General features: G+C 37.0%; 2 protein-coding genes across 2 annotated transcripts; both read right to left on the bottom strand.

The window, feature by feature from the left end:
* Positions 1 to 5799, bottom strand: LOC139134419 (S-adenosylmethionine-dependent methyltransferase Rv2258c-like). Its single transcript, XM_070701284.1, has 4 exons — positions 5579 to 5799; positions 4069 to 4280; positions 2415 to 2534; positions 1 to 1546 (listed from the first exon to the last, which is right to left on the bottom strand). Exons 1-4 carry the CDS (start codon positions 5749 to 5751, stop codon positions 978 to 980), a joined length of 1074 nt encoding a protein of 357 aa, XP_070557385.1. The 5' UTR covers positions 5752 to 5799; the 3' UTR covers positions 1 to 977.
* A 3022-nt stretch (positions 5800 to 8821) lies between these two features.
* Positions 8822 to 12198, bottom strand: LOC139143843 (S-adenosylmethionine-dependent methyltransferase Rv2258c-like). The gene is made up of 4 exons (XM_070714427.1): positions 12006 to 12198; positions 11085 to 11296; positions 10679 to 10798; positions 8822 to 9393 (listed from the first exon to the last, which is right to left on the bottom strand). Exons 1-4 carry the CDS (start codon positions 12176 to 12178, stop codon positions 8822 to 8824), a joined length of 1077 nt encoding a protein of 358 aa, XP_070570528.1. The 5' UTR covers positions 12179 to 12198.
* Positions 12199 to 21949: the final 9751 nt, after the last annotated feature.

Here is a 21949-nt window from a genome sequence, read left to right on the forward strand (position 1 = left end):
GATATAATGATATTTTAATTTTTAATGTTCATCAAATAACTTCATTAATAGAATGACATTTATAAACATAGGCCTAAGTGGGCTTCACTTCAATCAATTTGGGAAAAAATTGCACACTTTTTAAATTATCGTCGAACTTATATCTATGTTTGGCAGATATGTTTACACCTTGGAATATTCAAATAACGCTTAGCCTTATTCCAATATCTTAAATGACAACTGTTCTGGACACAAAACTTACCGTGAGAACGCTCATTACTATTTTACTTTGCTGAGCAAACTTGATATTTTATACTGAAATAAAATTTGCATGTGATTTAACTGAACACGAATTGAAGTAATTGCTTAGCATTTTATTCTTCAATTCACAAATTTTATGATTTCAAAATTTCGTTGAAAAAATTACTTATAATTATAATTAAAATATATCCTTCTGAACATGCCACTGTCGGATTCTTAGTACCCTGCAGGCCCTACCCCTATATTTCCAGCACCTTCTATGTTTGCAGGATAATATCAAACCGGTAGCCAATCATCTTCCTATCGTCTGAAGGATTAGCATAAGCTAATGCCTTTTTGGGACTGTTACTTGTCTAGCCATCTACCCGTCGGACAATTACCCTCCTACTGGTCCAAACTGGGGTAATGTCAGGTTGGCCAATACGCTTGTGACAGGTACTTACTCTTACCCTACACTCCCTCACAGCCCCTTGCATGCATCGAGTTCTTTCATCAATATATTCATAAAGATATCAGTATATTACTGAAATGCCTACCATCATCGCGATCCTCAGACCATGACAAGTGTAATAATGGCCCGAAAGACAAAGAAATAAGAAGTATTACTGGGTAACCGTATAGGATGTAGGATGACAGTTAGCGACACCAGATAATTACTTTTTTTACCGAAATAAAATTTGTAAATGGAGGAGAAAGCACTCTTTATCCTTTTTATCCTAAATAGACTTCTAAGATTCTTACTTTTTCCTGCAGTAAAAATCTTCGGTGAAAAGATCGATTTGTCCTGCATGGAAACATTCAAAACCAGCCTCTTCGAGCATTGCCAGTGCTTTTTCCCTTCCCCACATTGCTCCTAACCCAAAACTGTCATCCCCACAAGCAAGTGATGATGGCATACACCGGAAGAGGCTAACGGTATACAAGCAAGGTGCCATTGAATTCTTAATGTTATCAGCGTGCTTGGTGTGACCGGCGATGTCTTTCATTACGAAATAGCCGTTATCTTTCATTAGGTGATTGATGCCTGCGAACATCAGGTCAGGGCGTCCGACATCATGGACTACATCCATGCAATACACCAGGTCAAATTTCGCCTTCCAGTCTTCAGTGTTTCCCGATTCGGTGACATCAACGAGGTGAAATGTGACGTTGGAGAGTTGCATGGACTCAGCCTTCGATTTTGCTGCCTCGATAGATTTTTCAGCATTGTCAATGCCATGGAATTCACAATGTGGGAAATCTCGGGCCATCAGGCAAAGCGCAGCTCCACTGCCACAACCTAATTCACAGACTGTCGAAGAAGTTTCTGAAATTAACAAGGCGTCAAGATTCATAATCACAAGATCTAGTTCAACAAGCACATGCCTAATAACATATAAAGAATAAAGATCATTAGAAGACAGAGTACTGGTTGAACTGCCTCCTTTTTAAACTTATCTATGCCATGATCCTGGTGTGTTCCCGCACTCTACGTGTTGCTTCTGCGGTTGTAGTTGGACTGCCTCTTTTAGAACACTCTACCTAATAACACTTAGAATTTTGTGACAATTAGTTCGGGGAACATGCCTTTAAGGCATTAAAAATTATATAGACCACACACGTTAAGCCAAGTTCTGGTTGCACTTAAGAATACGTGCCATACACAAGTTAGCAATTGTCAATTTATAGAGCGAGATACAAGTTATCTAGAAAATTGCTACGGCATATCTGAAACGATGAAGCATTTGTAGAGTAACTGGTAAATTGGCTTTATGTTAAGTTTCTGGTTCTGCATTACGTGACATGCATCTGTTTTCTTGGCCTGGTAAAATTTTAAAAAATATTGTAAGGCTCAAAATCTGGTATCTGGTATCTTTCTACAAATATGTTATGAACAATAAAAGAGCTTTTCACTGCAATAAAGTATTATAGGAGGTAAGTGGAAATTTTCTGGCATAAAGACAACATCACGTAATTGTAACAACGCTGATGGTTTTGAAATGAATATAGTGATAAAGAAATAATTTGCAGTAGTTAACAGAACATCTACTTGTGTTATATCTAAGGCATTACCAATTACTTGTCATACTTGTCATATACGGCTATCATACTTTCACAGAAAATGATATTGCACGGAGCACCAAGTTGCAATTTTGAAAGTTTAAAATCTCGGATCAAAAAGTTCAAGAACTCACCAAGTAATTTCTTGATAATTTCACTTTCCGTAAGAAACTTTGGCGCCTTATCCTGTAGACTGCATTTGGCTAATTTGTCACCCCAAGAAGGATGGAGGGTATACTTTGAGTACGGAACTCCTGGAGACACAAAATATATTTATTGCATAATATATAACATGTTCTCTCTCTCTCTCTCTCTCTCTCTCTCTCTCTCTCTCTCTCTCTCTCCTCTCATATGTCGAAATATATATACTAGAATTGTATGTATACAGTGGAATGCAGGATGCGTGAAACCTAAGTTGCATATATTGTAAATACGTACTTGAAATAATTGGTTACATTATAAATATATATATATATATATATATATATATATATATATATATATATATATATAATTGCAGAATGCGTGCAGCTTCGTAACATATATTACTTTTTACTTGATGTACATTGTTATTTACTTCATATTGTTACAAATCAAAAACAAGAGCGTTCACTGTCGTCTGCTCTCTACGTTTGCTACTACCAGTGTGCCAATGCTAGCTCGTCACAAGCCGTAAACAGCGCAGTGATCTGTCAAACTTGACGAATTTATCACCAAATAAGAATCCAATATATTAAGAACATGATGTATCAAAATTAACATATCATCCTGTCAGGCGACTAGTTAAATTCTTAGCATCGGCAAAGTGTGTATTGCTGTTGAACGTCTCCGGCAGGCCGAACTAAAGCGAGAATGGTTACTGGAGCTACGTACGGTAAACGCGATTTCCAGTAGCTTGTGCCACTATTTCGACAGCTCAATTGGAGCCGCGACCATAATTTTTGTTTGATGGAAGTAAAAGCTACATCGAATGGACGTTAAATGGCAAATTTTAAAAGTTTCTTGTTGCGCTGTGATTGTTCATGATTTAAGTTTTATTCAAAATTATGACGAACGGTGATACACTTTTCCTATCAATTTAAAACACCGTTCCAGGTGTTGAGAATATATGCGAACGTACGATCTTCATACGACATCGTACTCCTCCAGTCCTCGCCACTTTTGAGCAATTTACTATTCCTAGGTACATTGCAGTTGCATAAATGACCAACAAGAACGATGTGTTACAGTTCAATGGTGGTTTTATTTATATGCTGTAACTGAAGTCAAGACTTGACACGATTTTTACATAGCAGTAAAAATGACCAATGAATTGCACACAGTGTTCGTTCGTACCGTATCAACAACGTATAAGCGCCGCTATTAAGAGCAAGACAAGGGTAAATTTCGATGCATTTTTTGCATCCTCACTTTACCTTCAAATAAAAAAATGCATCTGAAGATAGTATATCATCACCCTTTTCCCTCTCCTCGATGATGACGGCTATATCCATTAAAGATTAAAATTATGAGTGAAAATCTGGCAGGCAGATGACGCATCGAAAGGAATGTTCGTCCAAATGTAGCAAAGCAACTTCTGACTGACATGATCAAAGTCTCAATTGCATATATATGCATATATATGTGTGTCTGTGTCTGTGTGTTTCTGTGTGCTATTTTTATCAGTTATTTCCGATCTAAACGTTTGTTTGAAATACTTTGAACACGTTTAGTGAAATTAGAAATGTTTTGAGTAATTTTAAATGTAGTATCCTACATATTTTTTGCAATGCATTTAAACGGTAGTACCTGCCGGTCCTTCCTTTTTGAAGCAGTCAACAATCTCCTTGTAAGCTTCAATTGCTGTTGGAATGCCTTCACAGAGCACAGACAGAGTTCCTGTGCCACCTTGAGTGCAGAGTGCATTGTGTCGGTGAGGAGGAAGGTAGTAAGTGTCCTTTTCAGAATCAACTTCCACAATTCCACCGGTTACCATGGCGCCAAGCCACTCCCTCACATATCTGTGTGACGAATCAGAAAACGGCGAACGAGGGGATGCAGTTTAATACAACTTCTGTGGTGGAATACTGATATATAAAGTTATTGACATATTCAACGATTACATAAGAGGTGCGATGATTATAAAACTAGACTGCACGTTAGTAGAACTGGTAGAAGGAAAATGTGGCAGTCGATTTGATTGACGTTATTTAAAGTTGTGAAGGGACGGCAGCTGTACCCCGGTATGTATCATTGCAGTACCAACACAACAAGTGGTTAAGTTTTGGTGCAGCCAACGATTAAAGCGGAGGCAACAGTTAGGGGTTGCCATTTGATTTGGGGGGGGGGCTGGAGGAAATGGGTATGGCGATAATATTTTTTTACTCACCCCGGCAGCAAATTATTTTTCTAGAGGTTACTTCAAAGCAAATATTTTTACTAGAAGCGTCAAAGAATTTTTTTACAAAAAACAAAATCATTCAACCACAAGCTCGTGAAATCGAGCCGTTTTTAACATTTACTTATATGGAAATATCAATGTGTTCACACATGCACAGCAATCTTTATAATTTTACTGTCTGATGTACGGTACATTTATTCTTTGATACTTTTTACGAAGGATTTATTCTAATACATTAATATATTTTGTTTATTTTGATCCAGCTCTAGAGACCACTGAATGCTGGTCTACCACCAAAGGGTGCACTACAGCAAATTCTTTTGCAGCTTCCCTAGAAGCAAATTTCCTTTTACCTTCCCTTCTGCAGACTCAATTTTTTGCCAGCTTTTGGCCGGGAACATTTTTTTTCTAAAATCCTCCACCCCCCCCGAAACAAATAGGGTCAACCCCTTGCTGAAGATACTGTCGCATGACATTTATGCACATGCGTTTTCATAGTGTACGCTGACGTGTTCATGAGTAGCGGTATGTTGAGGCGTAGTGTAGTTTCACGTAAGCAAAAGTTTAGCTAGATATTCCGATAACGCAATCGCTATGGTTGTTTGTCCGAGTGCTTGCGTAATGTACATTGTCAGAGTGAGTCGTACCATGGTCGTAGCATGGGGTCAAAGGTCATACCTATTTACAAGAGCATCGTAATAAGTTGAACGACACACAAAAGAGCTAACATGTTGGATGAAATAAGTGTGTAGTAAGTGTGTGAGTATATATGTGCGTGTATATTAGCGCCTGTGCAAATGTACGACTTGACCTGCCGATACATGGGCACTGGAAATAAGGCTGAAATCCCTGGCCCCTGAATGCTTTGACAGATTGTCTACTCAAACAGTATGTTTACCGAGTACCTCAGCTACTAACCTCTCCTTTAGACCTGCTGCATCTGCGATTGCCGTCGACGTTTTAGCTTCACCCAACTTAGCCATGGTGTTGAACAGACCCGTAGCAGATCCTATAGCTATACTGACAGCAGTATATCCTTCTCTGACAGTTCCGAAAACCCGTTGTTCGAAAGATTCTTGTGACTCGCTCATTTTGGCTGCTCTACTGGTTTACCTCGTTTTTATTTAAGGTCACCAACTGGAAGGAAGAGACGTCACGAGGCGCCACGTGGTCAATTTGCATAAATGATTGCTCGTGTCAAAGTACGAATCAAATCAGTGATCATATCATTATGTAAATTTGCACTTGCAATAAGTTGGATCTCTAGTATAGATGTGTTTTGATATTTTCCTTACCTAATCCAATCTTCGGAGAAATGTTTTTGATTTTCATAGTAATTTAACTCTTTCTTTCGCAAGTGTTTCTCATTATATATCTTTATTCTTTATGTATGTTTTTCTTCATTTCTGTTTAATTTTCCTTTTGTTTGTGTAATGCTGATATGAACACTTTGTCTGAAATAAACCTTAATGATAATAATAATAATAATACCCTGGTGCCTTGAAAATATCACCATGTCAATGGTGATATTCAGTTAACTATTCAGAGTTTGGTTGTTCTCGCTCGATAGTTATACACGACTGCCAAGTCATTCTCCGCGAATACTTAAAATATTCTGATTTAACACCTCGGAGAGGAATTTTTACATAAACTGCTGTTCATTTCGAACACTCTTATTCAAAAAATGCAAAAGTATTCCGCTAATATGGCTTTTTACTAGGCGAATACAACAAGGATAGGGTGAGAGTATTCGCAAGTCATTTCTGAAGGGAACAAGTTTTATTCCGATACTTGACGGACAATTTTGAGATAAAATCCTCAACTTTGTTCATCCTTTCATTAGTCAAATACAATGTATTTATCCATGAAGAAAGATAACATTTAATTGCATAACTTAGGATTGTAGGGTAACTTTAATCCTTTCAAGAGTGGCTGAATTTCTAATATTACAAACTGTGTATGTTACAAAGGATGCGATACACTCTACTGTCTTTCAGGACCACCAGTCAGAAGTACGTCCTCTTTCGGGAGACTTCAGAATTGACAGTATCGACAGTGACCTGCTCCAGAAGCAGTTTTCATGTAAATGTTGACGACGCAATAATATGTAATAGCGAGGGCAGAAATCGAAGTACAGATTTTACAGATTACAGAGACAGTGGGAGTACAAACGTAATAACAACAAAATCAACAATTCACTCAATAACATTTTTCAGCTTTTTAATCGCAGCCTTGTCAGTCAATAATAACTAAAACGATGACTCTGGCATGCTGAACCGCGCTTACATCAGGTACGGGAAAGACTAGATTTTTACGTTTAAACAACATTCAAAACTACCTTTACCACTCCATTCCGATTTCAAGGCATCCAGAGTTAAACAGTCAGATTAGATTTAAACATCCATGTGGTTTAGATGTTTTCTGAATTTTGTAAGAATAAATTAAAATTCGGTACAACATATAAGATTGTAACAAGTTGACACGTTGAATATCGAAATATTTCCGTCGTTCAGTGTCATGTGATTTCTGTCAACGTATATATGTTTACACCTTTGAATATTCAAATGACGCTTAGCCGTATTCCGATATCTTCGGTGAGCCAACTTAATATTTAATACTGAAAAAATATGTAAGTTTGTGATTAAGGAGGCGCTGCACCCAACACAGCATATTTTGTTCAAAAATCACGTTTTTGCAAATATTCATTTAATTTTAATTATTTTTTCAACCCCTGATTACATTATTGGTTTGGTTCACCTTTTAGCTTGTTAAGCTGTTGTAATTTGCGCGATAAAGAAGTGTTTATTTATCCAAATTTATGCAAATCACCCGATTTCCTGGCTTCTCTTTTCTCCAAATTTCAAGATTTCCAGAAACTTTAACTCCGCTCTGGCTGGTTCAAATTTGCTGAAATTTTCACATTATGTTCTTTAAATGCTATATAAAAATGAATATTTTGTTTGGCAATAAAGTACTTACATTTTAGATTTTGGGTTAGGGAACATTTTGATTTTGCTTATCATCTTTTAAACACTTCTTGAGCGCCAGTCTTCGAACCCATACCATGTTAGAATTAGGATATATAATGCAAAATGAAATAGTCGCTTTTTTGCCAAGTATACTTATCTTTCAAGTAAATAGTAAATTTAAGAAATTAGTGTGACGTTTTTGACTTAAATTAATTTGTATCATTAATACCAAACTTTAGGTTTTTACCCCAAATATGCACTCCTTCATCCTTCAAGTAAATTATTACTACCATACTAAACTTTAGATTCTCTGCTTTTTGAAAATACATGGTATGGGGGGGTTCCTTGTTATCTTAGATGAGAAATATTCCTTTGACAAAAACTGTGTTGGCAACGTGCAGCTTCACCTTAAACTGGACACAAAATGAAGTAGTTGCTTTGCATTTTATTCTTCAATTGACATTTATGCTTTCAAAATTTCATTAACAACATTACTTATTGAAATCGACATTCGGGAGTCTCTATATCATTACATAAAAGCGCTTTGAACATAAAAGATTTGTTCACTGACTTTTGTTCAGAGTTTGCATACTTATACCCTCCTGAACATGCAACTGTCGGATTCATAGTACCCAGGCCCTATCTCTATATTTCCAGCACCTTCTATGTTTGCGGAATAATATCAAACCGGTAGCCAATCATCTTCCTACCGTGAGAAGGATTAGCATTTGCTAATGGCTTTTTGGGACTGTTACTTGTCCAGCCATCTACCCGTCGGACAATTACCCTCCCTCTGGTCCAAACTTGGGTGATGTCCGGTTGGTCAATACCCTTGTGACAGTCACGTACCCTTACCCTACACTCTCTCATCGCCCCTTGCATGCATCAAGTTCTTTCATCAATATATTCATTAACATATCAGTATATTACTGAAATACTCACTACCATCATTGCGATTGTCAGACCATGACAAAATAATAATGGCCCAAAAGATGACGGAATTACAAGGTAATCGTAAAGGATGTAAGATGACCATTTGTGACATCAGATCCTTACCTTTTTATACCGAAATCAAATTTGTACACGGAGGAGGAATCACTGTTTATTCATAGACCCTCGAGTTTTTTCTCGAGGGTCTATGGTTTATTACGTAATTGCTAAGCATGCTTTGGCCAATGTACTTCCGAGAATCTTACTTTTTCTTCCTGCAGTAAAAATCTTCAGTGACAAGGTCGATTTTTCCTGCATGGAAACATTCAAAACCAGCCTCTTCGAGCATTTCCAGTGCCTTTTCCCTTCCCCACATTGCTCCTAACCCAAAACTGTCATCCCCACAAGAAAGTGACGTTGGCATACACCGGAGGACGCTAATGGTATACAAGCAAGATGCATATGGATTCTGAATGTTATCTGCGTGTTTGGTGTGCCCGGCGACGTCTTTCATTACGAAATAGCCGTCATCTTTCATTAAGCGCCTGATACCTGCCAACATCAGGTCAGGACGTCCGACATCATGGACTACATCCATGCAGTAGACCAGGTCGAATTTCGCCTTCCAATCTCCAATGTCTCTTAAATTGGTGGCATCAACGAGGTGAAATGTGACGTTCGAGAGTTGCATGGACTTAGCCTTCGATTTTGCTGCCTCGATGGATTTTTCAGCATTGTCAATGCCATGAAATTCACAGTGTGGGAAATCTCGGGCCATCAAGCACAGCGCAGCCCCACTACCACAACCTACTTCACAAACGTTCGCTTGAGTTTCTGAAAATAACAAGGCGTCAAGATTTCATAATCGTGGGATCTCGTCTAACAGATACAACACAAACCTAAGTACATTTTGAATTTGTACAAGGGAGTTCAACAAATCTGGCTTTGAGATCAGGAAGGGTTGTATGGACCACATCAATCTCATAGCTGGTTGTGCAACCTGCTGTACATAACTTAGCGATTATCCGGCATTTTTGGGCGTGATATGAGTTATCTGCACGATTTTGTATCGAAAATCTGTGTGACAATAAAGGGGATGAAGCCTTTGTCGAGTAACTGGCAAATTGGGTTTACGTGAACTTTCTCATTCTGCATGACCGCAAAGAGTGACACACATCTCTTTTTATAGCCTTAGTAGTAATGCTCTATATTTTTTTAAAATTTATTGTCAGGCTAAAATTCTAATAACCAACGATAACTCTTTTCACTTTTGTGTGGTTTACATGGAAAGGCCTTTGGTTTACACGGAAAGGGGTTTCCACTCGAATAAAGTATAGAAGTTAGCTGGGAAGTTTAACATTTTTCAGGCACAAAGACATAATGAAGTGATTGTTACAATGCCGATGATTTTGAAAATTATGAATGTAGTAAAAAGACATGATTTGCGTCGTTGGCAGAAGATTTACTGATGTCATTATGTCGTCATCACTAAAAACAAAAGCTAAATTTTGTATGCGATATTGCGTTTATCGGAAAGCAAAGAAAGGGTGTACACTGACAAGGAACCCCGGGCCCGGAATTCTTAATCGACTTTCTTCATTGACTCCCTTGCACATAGTCGATGTACCACACATATAGTTAGGCAAGTAGAGGTAACAAGTTCAGTGATGAAAATTTCGTATCACATACAAGGGAAATGTGCATGCCGTGCAATATATGCAGGTTATCCACCAAATCAACTGATTCGACAAAACAATATGCTGTTTGGTTGAAACTGTATAGAACGGGAATATGTATATTTGATTGTACAAACATTATAGACATCTGATTGGCGAGAACGATGAGATATGTGCTACCTGCCATCTTCGTTTTCTTATTTCTTCTGATCTGATTCTTGCAAAGTACAACTTACCCTGTCATCATCCAGCATCTCTGGAGTTAAGATGTCTGTAATAATTATGAACCATACTCTACCCATAAGCCAAGGATGGCATAGACCGTGAAAGAGAGATAAAGCACTCTGTGATACACAGCTATCATACTTCGCGTAAAATTACTTTGCACGGGTTACAATTTCAAGAGTTGCTAATCTCCTATCAAAATATGTTCCAGAACTCACCAAGTAGTTTCTTGATAATTTCATTTTCCGAAAGAAACTTTGGCGCCTTATCCTGTAGACTGCATCTGGCTAATTTGTCACTCCAAGAAGGATGGAGGGTATACTTTGAGTACGGAACTCCTGGAGAAACAAAACATATATTAATTGCATGATATGTAATGGCGCTCTGTGTCTCTGTCTCTCGCTCTGTGTCTCTGTCTCTCTGTCTGTGTGTGTATGTGGGTGGGTGTGGTTGTTGGTGTGTCTCTGTGTCTGTCTGTCTGTGTCTGTGTGAATTCAATCTCAACTTTAGTTTGAATTACTTAAAAAAAAACGAGTGAAATTTTGAAATAAATTTTGAGTATTTTTTAAACATTGTAACATTTTAACCTATATTTTGTTTGAAAATGCATTTACACAGTAGTACCTGCCGGTCCTTCCTTTTTGAAGCAGTCAACAATTTCCTTGTAAGCTTCAATTGCTGTTGGAAGGCCTTCACAGAGCACAGACAGAGTTCCTGTGCCACCTTGAGTGCAGAGTGCATTGTGTCGGTGAGGAGGAAGGTAGTAGGTGTCCTTTTCAGAATCAATTTCCACGATACCACTGGTTACCATGGCACCGAGCCACTCCCTTACATATCTGTGTGACGAATCAGAAAACGGGGATGCAGTTTAATGCAACTTTTGTGGTGGAATACTGATATATAAAGTGATTGACTTAAAGGATTTCATAAGAGGTGTGACGATTAGAAAACCAGACTGCACGTCAGTAAAAGGAAAATATGGTAGGCAATTTGATCGACGTTAAAGTCTTGAAGAGGTACAGTCGAATTCAACATTATTTGTATTGATTTTTATTGATGTCATCAAAAATTAATAATGAATGTTAATAAATGATGCATATAATAACCAAACTGTCTATTTTGCTCTAAATACCTTCTGGAAACCCTTCTTTTGTGTTAATTATGATTATTATTAAAAAATGATTATAATTGATAAAAAAATCATAGTTTACACATTGTAATCAGCTTACGTAAACAACCCTCTTGAAACCCGCAGTTCATAATCTATGCAAATATGCACAAGTGACACTATTATCCAAGCTCAGTCTATGGCGAAGGTTCGCACACGGAAGAGCCCAAATGTTGGATGAAATATGTCCGTGGGTGTGCGATTATATGTGTGCGTGGATTTGGCTTTGTGGGCTTTGTGAGTTTATGCCTGTGCTAATGTACAACTCGACCTGCCGATACATGGGCACTGAAATGAGGCTGAAATCTCCCTGGCCCCAGATTGCTTAGATCGATCAGTATCTACTCAAACAGTATGTTTACCGAGTACCTACTAACCTCTCCTTTAGACCTGCTGCATCTGCGATTGCCGTCGACGTTTTAGCTTCACCCAACTTAGCCATGGTGTTGAACAGACCCGTAGCAGATCCTATAGCTATACTGACAGCAGTAAATCCTTCTCTGACAGTTCCTAAAACCCGTTGTTCGAAAGATTCTTGTGACTCGCTCATTCTGGTTGCTGTTTGCTCCGGATTGTGCCTCGTTGTAATTTAAGGTCATGAACTGGGAGCAAGAGACGTCACGAGGCGCTACGTGATAAATTTGCATAAAAGATTTATAATGTCAAAGCACGAATCAAATCATGCAAAAGTAATCATATTATTATGTAGTTTTGCGCTTGCAATAAGTTGGATCTTTAGTATAGATGTGTTGTTATATTTTGCTAACCTAAAAAAGAACATCCAATCTTCGGAGTGATGTTTTTGATTCCCTTTATAAAAACCATGGTGCCTTAAAAATATCACAGTGTCATTTGGTGATATTCACTTAACTATTCAGAGTTTGTGTGTTCTCGCTCGATCGTCATGCATGACTGGCAAGTCATTCTCCGCAAATGTTAAAAAACGTTGTGTTGACACCTTGGAGAGGAATTTTTATATAAACTGCTGCTCATTTCAAAACACTCTTATCCAAAAAAGCAAAAAATATTCTGCTAAATGGCTGTAAATAAGGTGAATACAACAAGGCTATTCTGTGGTGAGAGTGTTCGCAATGATTTCTGAAGGGAACAAGTTTTATTCCGATACTCGACGGACAATTTCTTCTTGTTTGTAATTTTGTATGAGGTATAACCTGGGACAAACCGCACCAAAAAGACCAAATAACAAGAATAATTCTAAAAGCGAGATTTAGTAACTGTCAGAGAAGGGTTCACTTTTTTCAGTATAGCCACAGTCACTTGTAGTCTATTCCGCCCTGCGTCTATGCACGCCCCATAGAGGTGTGTACATATGCCTGAGTGTACACACGTCCATACATCAAATCTTACAAAACTGGGATAATGACTGAGTTACTGTAAGGTGCATCTTACTATAAAACATTGAAGCGTCTTTTCTCGATACATTTTAGCTTTATCAATGTTTGAAAAGAAAACACATTTACTAATAAAGATTGTAAGATTGAAAATAGGTAGTGTACAAATGGCTTTAATAAAAGTAAAACATTGCTGGTGCGTTCGTTGTTGACTCTGTCAAAGTCAATCCGGTGATAATCTGGTGACAGTGTCGACAGATTAGTAATTTACGCTTGTTTGCTTGGCGCATTAGGCAATCAAGCGCATCAGATATGGGCGCAACACAGTGACAAAACTTTGCGCAAGATTGTCAGCGGTCAAAAATGTGACAAAGCAAAGGAGAAAAAGAAATCGTTACAAAACAAGTGCTAACATAAGACCAAGACACCAAAGGTTTGAAGTGTAAATCTTTATTAGCAATGTATATCATAGTTAAACGTATCGAAATAAAATAATCCATAGCAAGAAGAACCCTGTGCTGAGACAAAGGCATCCGTATCCCCTCCCCTACCCCTGGGGACGGACGTCTGCAACCCCTATGCAATATCCTCAGCTGCCAGAATGAAAGAAATACAATGAACTTTGAAAGATGATTTAAAGACCTTGATATACATACAAGGACTTTGAGAATCAAAGTTATAGTTGTTGATGGCAAATAATGTATGACCTTACACACACACACACACACACACATATAAATATATATATATATATATATATATATATATATATATATATATATATATATATATACATATATATCCACTTTTATTCATGTTTATTAAAGTGGCTTTATTAAGAGAATAACATTTATAAACATAAATGAGTTACAATTTTATGTATTAGTTAATTATTGTGATTATTGTCTTCAATTATTTTGGTATAAAATCGAACCTATATGTCGTCGGATAGGAACGCCAGTTCTTGTCAAATTTGCACTAGAAAATGTTGACCAAAAGAAACTCGTACTTCAGGCGAAACAACGCCTTAAAGATAATGCGCTGTATAAAAAAGTCTATCTTCGTTCTAGCAAGAACCATATTGAACGGTTGGTTGAGTTAAACACGAAAACAATACCTAGTGAGCTGCCAAATGGGTAAGAGTATAGAATTACGGCTAGCGGAAGGATTGTCAGAAAGGCAACACATCAAGACGAAGGCAATGCGGAAGATAGATCGGAATAGGACACATCGCTCAATGGACTTAGAATCGCTCATCACAACGTCGGCGGGTGGACAAAGTGGAACAGTGACTTCAGAAGTGAAATTTTATTTAGTATAAACGCGGACATTATCTCAATAAATGAGACACATTTGTCTGGAAATGATTGTATACAGTTAAATGGTTATCGCTGGATAGGATTTAATAGATCACTTGTGCATCATAATGCACGGAGAAGTTTTGGTGGAGTTGGATGCTTTGTGAAATATTCTGTGTATAATGATTACGCTGTTTCAGTTATTGATAAATCCTTTGATGGTATTCTTGGTGTTCGTTTTACGAACAAAGTGTCTGGTTACTCCTTTATATTATTTTCTTGTTATCTGCCGCCTGAAAATTCCCCTTGGGGAAGAGATGCAGATGCATTTTTCGGACACATGTTGAGTCAATTGTATTTATATGATAATGATGTCGATTCTATTTTCATCTGTGGCGCTTTAAATGGCGTCTTGGTAATTTGAATGGCAATATTGAGCATATTGATGACATTCCAATGAGGAAGGTCATTGATAAAGTTTTGAACCAGCATGGTCGTAGCTTTTGCGATTTTTTACAAGACGCAAAATTATGTACATTGAATGGTAGATGTAATATTCAGGGAGACAATTTTACCTCCGTATCGGGAAGGGGTAAAGCAGTAGTGGACTACATATGTGTTCCTCATGAACGGTTTCAATTTTGTGAAAACTTCTGTGTCGTTGATGTGCTGTCATTGATCAATGAAAATAATTTGCAAGGAATGCTGAATGACAGATGTAAAGTTCCTGACCATTCGCTTTTGTATTTCGACTTTTGCGATCGTCCCATTCTTTGTAATGTTTCCTGTAATCAGAGTCAACATTCCACAGCTTCAAATGCAAATGTGATGAATGCAAAATGTCGTTTCAAACTGGACAATATCCCTGATAATTTTCTGTCGTCTGATATTGCTAGGCATGCCATTCTGGAAATAATAGACAATATTCAATATTGTAGAGAGTCTCAACGAGAAATCGATTGTATTTATAGAAATTTATGCGATTGTATAGTTAATGAAATGAAGAATACACTTCCTTCTTTTGTTATAAGTAACAGTAAAGTTAAGAAACCGATGCGTCCCCGTAAACCGTTTTGGAATGAGGAGTTAACTGATTTATGGAATACAATGAAGGAAAAAGAAAAACATTTCACTCGGTTTCACGGGCGTAAAGCTGAAATGCGCAGGTTGCGGATGAACTACAAAAGTGCAAGACTTGCATTTGACAAAAAGTTGAGGTATTACGAACGTAAATTTAGGATGGATGTTATTTCTGAGATTGACTCGTGTTGTTTTAGTAATCCTAATGATTTCTGGAACTATGTGGGTAAACTTGGTCCAGCTCGTGAGTCGATTATCCCTTAAGAGGTTTATGATAATTCGGGTTCTGTTACTAATAACAGTAAAGATATTTTAAATGTTTGGTATAGAGATATTTCTTCTATGTATCGTAAGTTAGAAAATGAAAATTTTGATGACGAGTTCTATGTAAGAATGCTACATCATAAGGAAGTCCTTAAACAACATTTCGATGACCCTTTATATATTTGCAATGCCGATTTAAATAGTAATTTTAACTTGGAAGAAGTGCGAAAAGTTGTAATGAAAACGAAGAGGGGTAAAGCTGTTGGTATTGACAATATACCTTATGGAGTATTACAGAATGAAGAATCCCTAAACGTGTTACATAAGCTCTTTCAAATTTGTTTCGATTCCGGCAAAATCCCCTCTGACTGGAGAAAAGCCATTATAGTTCCCATTCCCAAAAGTACAACTGACGATCCACGGCTTCCTCTAAACTATAGGGGTATAAGCTTGCAATAAGTTATAGCGAAATTATACAGCTCAATATTAGATAATAGAATTGAAAAGTATTTTGATGAGGAGAATATTTTGGTAGATGAACAGAACGGATTTCGAAGTGACAGATCGAGTGAAGATCACATTTTTCCCCTTACTTCCATTATCAGAAATAGATTATCAAATGGTCTTTCTACTTTTGCTACTTTTATAGATTTAAAGAAAGCCTTTGATTATGTTGATAGATCTGCGCTTCTGTATAAATTATTAATCCATGGTGTTGATGGTAAAATTTATAATAGTATTAAGGCAATGTACTCCGACACGTCACATATGTTAAAGTAAATGAAATGTACACAGACTGGTTTGCTACAAAAACGGGTGTGTAAGACAGGGAGACAATTTGTCACCCTCTTTATTTTCATTCTTTATTAATGACTTGGCAGTTGAGCTTAAATCATTGAACAAAGGTATTTCTATTGATGAGTATAATGTCTGTATATTGTTATATGCAGATGACATAGTTTTAATTTCTGATAAATTATGAAGTTGATATGCAAACAATGCTTGACCATGTCAGTAAGTGGCGCTCCAAGTGGCGTCTTCTGATTAATTGTAGTAAATCAAAAGTTATCCATTTCAGGAAAGAAACCATGATAAGAAGTGTATTTGATTTTCATCTCGGTGTTAATTCAATTGAGTATGCTCAGATGTATATATATCTTGGGGTTGTATTAAATGAATTCTTAGATTTTTCTGAAACCTCTGCGACTTTGTCTCAAGCTGCCAATAGAGCACTGGGTGCTTTGAATTCAAAAGTGAAAGTTTTGAAAAACTTTGGGTTTGATTCTTACACAAAATTATATCATGCATGCGTTACCCCTGTTCTTGACTACTGTTCTTCAGTCTGGGGCTTTGGAAAGCATGATAAATGTGATGTAGTCCAAAACCGTGCCTTGAGATTTTATTTGGGAGTTCATAGGTTTACACCAACTCATGCAATTACAGGTGATACTGGTTGGAACTCGTGTAGAAATCGCAGACTTGTTAATATGGTTCGTTATTGGAATAGACTTCTTGCTATGGATGAACAAAGACTTACAAAAAGGGTCTTCTTGTGGGACTTTACCCTAAATGATTACAATAATTGGTCAAATGAGATATGTAAGATTTTTGATATTTTAGATTTAAATTTAGATGTGGAAAACCTATTGTACATTGACATTTCCATGGTTACGAAAAAGTTGGTGTCAATTTTTGAATCTGATTGGCTAGAAAATGCTAGACAAAGGCCAAGTTACGTACCTATATTTCATTTAAATCTCATTATGGAGCAGAAAGCTTTGTTACATTGAATCTGTCACGTCGACAGCGGTCGTTGACGGCACAAATTCGTGCCGGTGTATTGCCTCTTAGGATCGAAAGCGGAAGATTTCGTCTCGAGAGTGTAGATAGAAGGCTTTGTGAATTTTGTCAGAGTCATTCTATTGAAAACGAGACTCACTTTCTATTGTATTGTTCATTTTATGATGATCTAAGGTCAATTTATATGAAATGTCTTACAGAAGTTCAAGTTAGTTATATTTCAGACACAGAAAAGTTAAAGCTAATATTTCAACAATATAATGTTAGAAACACAGCAAAATATATTGAAAAAGCATTTCTTCGAAGAAAAGAAAGTTTGTATAGGCTCACTTAGGGTAATTTATACCTTTGCTATTGTGTATTGTACACCCTTTTATCCTTTGTTTTTGTTTTCAAAGTGACATATAAGTCCATTGGGCTGGGAGGTTTTCTTGTTCACATTGCTACGTTTGTTGTAAAGAATATGTAATTTTGACCTCATGTCACTATAATAAACTAACTAACTAACTAACTAACTAACTATATTGTATGTTTGGCATATATGTTTACACCTTGGAATAAAGGTATCTTAAATGACCAGTGTTCTGGGACAAAACTTACTGTGAGAGCGCGCATTACTATTTAATTCGGTGAGCCTACTTTATATTTAATACTGATATAACATATACATGTTTTTGATTGAGGGGGCGCTGCACATAACACAGCGTATTTTGCTCAAAAAGCACGTTTTTGCAAATATTCATTCCATTTTAATTAATTTGTAAACCCAAGATTGCATTACTGATAGGGTTCACGTTTTAACTTGTCTAATTGTTGTAAGTTGCGTGATAAAGAAGTGTTAATTTATGCACATTTATGCAAATAACCCAAATTTCTGGGTTCTCTTTTCTTCAAATTTCAAGATTTCCAAAGAATTTCACTTCACCCTGGTTGGGTCAAAATTTCTGAAATTTTCACATCATGTTCTTTAAATGCTATATAAAATAACGACTATGGGGGGAGCAATAAGTCCCTATATATGGAATAAGGGGCATCTTAAAGAGGCACTCCTACTTGGGAACATTTTTAAAACACATTCTTTTAATGCCGACGGTCGATATTTGACATGGCGACTGCGCGCGGATCGCGAGATATCGATAAAAACATGTCCTCAAAAAGTTAAAGTTTCAATTCCGGTGGCCCACCTGAATTCAATTTACGAACATAGAACGTTCGGCACTGGGGCCACTGTCAACTAAGCTATGGAGTACGAGTCACGCCGACGCTGCTGTACGCCACAGCGGTACTACTCGCGTCGGTGAGCGGTCATGTCCCATGGGAGAAAGCCGAGTCCTACTGACTCGGCAAAGAACGAAAAACAAAGTTTGCTGATTCCACCAGAATTCGCATAGGTGACTAGCACAGATAGGTACGGTTGATAAATAGTATGCATAGTGGCCGCCGCGTGGTATGCGCGCATACCACACGCGGCGGCCGCTATGTATCGAACCACGCGTAACTGTGTGGCAGACGACAAAATGTAGTCATCAGAGGCAACTAATATTTTACACGTAAAAACTGATATCTATGTGGTATTGTTTAAAAATTTAATACAACTGACTGAGAATAATGAAAACGACAAAAACTAAGGAGAAGTTTTAAAAAAGAATTACCAGAGGTAAAGGCATTGATAATGATGTATATAAAGTCATCGCAGTAGGAGGTAAATTAATTGCATCATTCGAACGTTTTTGGACACCTTAGAATATCGTCAATCAGCACAACAACACACTTTCGGGGGATTTCGGGTCATAACCAGAAACGATCGTAAAACTTCGGGATGTGAAAAATACGCTCGGGAAATGACATGTTTTTATCGATATCTCGCGATCCGCGCGGAGTCGCCACGTCAAATATCGACCGTTGGCATTAAAAATGTGTTTTAAAATGTTACCAAGTGGGAGTGCCTCTTTAATTTTGTGAATCATGTTATAATCACTTTTTTGAGTGTCAGTGTTTCAACCATACCATTTTAGAGTGAGGATAGATAATGCAAATTAAATAGTCGTTTTTAGTCCCCATGGACACCGTCTTGGGGGGGGGGGACTTATAGGTTTGGTCAATGTCCGTGCGTGCGTGCGTCCGTTCAGGCAGTATTTCAGAGATGCCTTGAGCTATTTCATTCAAACTTGGTACAAGGATTACTTCATATGTCATACATATGCTTGATAATTTGTTTTGTGATACGATCCAATATGGCTGCTGTGCGGCAATTTTGTTACAATTTTTTCATGTACAAAGCCATAACTCAGGCATATCTCAACATATTTTATTCAAAGTTGGTGCAAGGAGATTGACTAATGTCATACATATGCACGTCAATTTGTTTTGTGATACATCCAATATGGCCGCAGTGCGGCCATTTTTTACGATTTTTTCATGTACAGAGCCATAACTCAGGCATATCTCAACCGATTTTATTCAAAGTTGGTACAAGGACATTAACCTATGTCATACATATGTACGTCAATTTGTTTCATGATATGATCCAATATGGCTGCATGGCAGCCATTTTGTTACAATTTTTTCATGTCCTTAGCCAAAACTCGGGCACGTCTCAAACGATATCACCGATTTTATTCAAACTTAGTACAAGGACATTGACCTGTCATACATATGCACATTGATTTGTTTTGTGATACGATCCGATATGGCCGCCATGTGGCCATTTGTTTAGGATTTTTAGATGTCCGGAAACATAACTCAGACATGTATTAAGCGACTTTATTCAAAGTTGGTACAAGGACATTGACCAATGTTATACATATTTACATCGATTTGTTTCACAATATAGTCCAATATGGCCACATGGTGGCAATTTTGTTATGGTTTTTTTCATGTCGAGAGCCACAACTCTGGCAGGTCTCAACTGATTTTATTCAAAGTTGGTACATGGACATTGTCTTATGTCATATATATACGTGTTGAATTTTGAAACAGTAAGATCAAATATTGCTGCGTGGAGGCGATTTTGCTACGATTTTCTCATGCACAGAGCCATAACTCCGACATATTTCCACAAGTTAATCATTCAAAGTTAGTACAAGGAAATTGACTTATTTCATACATATGCTCGTCAATTTGTTTTACGTCATCTAGCAGTATCATGTCACTTATTGAACTTTCGTAATTAGGCTGATATGTCAAGAAATATTGAATCAAATTTCATGAAACTTTGCACAGATGTTAAGCTCATATTGCTTTAACATTAAAAAAGACATTTATCAGTATCATTTTAATTAATTTGTAAATGCATATGTAATTAACTTTCCTAATTAGAGTGATATAACCACAAATACAACGTCAAATTTGATGAAACTTGATACAGATATTGATCTCATAGTATTGTAAAGACTGCATCAAACTTTATGAAATATGGTACTGGTGATAATCTGTTAGTGTTAGGATAGTATGCAAAAATGTTTCGCAACATCCTTTTATTTTCCTTGTTGACTCATTAATGAACTTTAGGATGGTGGCCTACATTGGTTTTATGTTTTCATCACCATTGAACTCATTATTGACCATTGAGCGCCATCTCCATTGTCTCTGAGGACTGTATTCAAAACTAGTACCCATTAACAAGTGGGGACTGTGTCATCAACGATGACTTGTTAACTACATATACTCATCTTTCAAGTGAATATGACAAATTCAGAAGATATGTCGTGAACTTTTTTACTTAGTTAATTTTTATCTTTAATACCAAAATTTAGGGTTTTTTTGCCCCACGTATGCACCTCTTCATCCTTCAAGTAAATTAGCATTAATTTACATGAAGAATGAGGGGGTTTCCTTGTCATCTTAGATGAGAATTATTCCTTTGAAAAAACTGTGTTTGCAACTTGCAGCTCCACCTTAAACTGGACACGAAATGAAGTAATTGCCTGGCATTTTATCCTTCAGTTGACATTTATGTTTTTAGAATTTCGTTAAGAGCATTAGTTATTTAAATTGACATTTCGCTCGTCTCTACACCTTAAATGATCACATCGAGAGCAAATAGGCAGACAATTAAATCAGAGAGATAACACATGAGCTTCTTTGGTGCATTCAGGACAAGTTCTTTATTGCAAACAGAAAAAGGTCCCGAAGGGTCTAGGACACAACTTAGTCTCAAGGTAAGAGACCATATCTACTAATTCAAAAACTACAAAAGGTCTCAAAACTTAAAAGGCAAAGCATACAGACCTCGAATGCAGAGATAAAAGAAAATAATATAATTTTTATAAGGAGTGGGTGGGTTGGGAAAGAAAAGCTATGTCTGCTAGCTGCATGCAGTTGTGGCTCACAATTTGACTCAATCTATGTCCCCTATCTATACCTGAAGGGGGGTCAGCGCTTAAAGGTCTCATTAACCTCACAAAACTAGGGGCTAAAACAATAGACCCTTAAAAGTACATTTGCATATCAGTAGAAAGCAGATTACTTAATTTAAAATTCATCAGTACATAAACAATAAAGCCTAGCAAAAACAGAATTAATACG

The sequence above is a fragment of the Ptychodera flava genome, chromosome 1 (assembly GCF_041260155.1).
Source record: "Ptychodera flava strain L36383 chromosome 1, AS_Pfla_20210202, whole genome shotgun sequence".
Taxonomy (NCBI): Eukaryota; Metazoa; Hemichordata; class Enteropneusta; family Ptychoderidae; genus Ptychodera; species Ptychodera flava.

What these genes read in the sequence shown, in the direction of transcription:
- LOC139143843 (XM_070714427.1), bottom strand. Translation starts at nt 12,178, where the DNA reads ATGAGCGAGTCACAAGAATCTTTCGAACAACGGGTTTTAGGAACTGTC. An exon ending in GCAGCAGGTCTAAAGGAGAG is followed by an intron (nt 11,297 to 12,005) that starts GTTAGTAGGTAC and finishes TTCGTCACACAG; the next exon opens with ATATGTAAGGGAGTGGCTCG. An exon ending in AATTATCAAGAAACTACTTG is followed by an intron (nt 9,394 to 10,678) that starts GTGAGTTCTGGA and finishes TGTTATTTTCAG; the next exon opens with AAACTCAAGCGAACGTTTGT.
- LOC139134419 (XM_070701284.1), bottom strand. Translation starts at nt 5,751, where the DNA reads ATGAGCGAGTCACAAGAATCTTTCGAACAACGGGTTTTCGGAACTGTC. An exon ending in GCAGCAGGTCTAAAGGAGAG is followed by an intron (nt 4,281 to 5,578) that starts GTTAGTAGCTGA and finishes TTCGTCACACAG; the next exon opens with ATATGTGAGGGAGTGGCTTG. An exon ending in CAAAAAGGAAGGACCGGCAG is followed by an intron (nt 2,535 to 4,068) that starts GTACTACCGTTT and finishes TTGTGTCTCCAG; the next exon opens with GAGTTCCGTACTCAAAGTAT.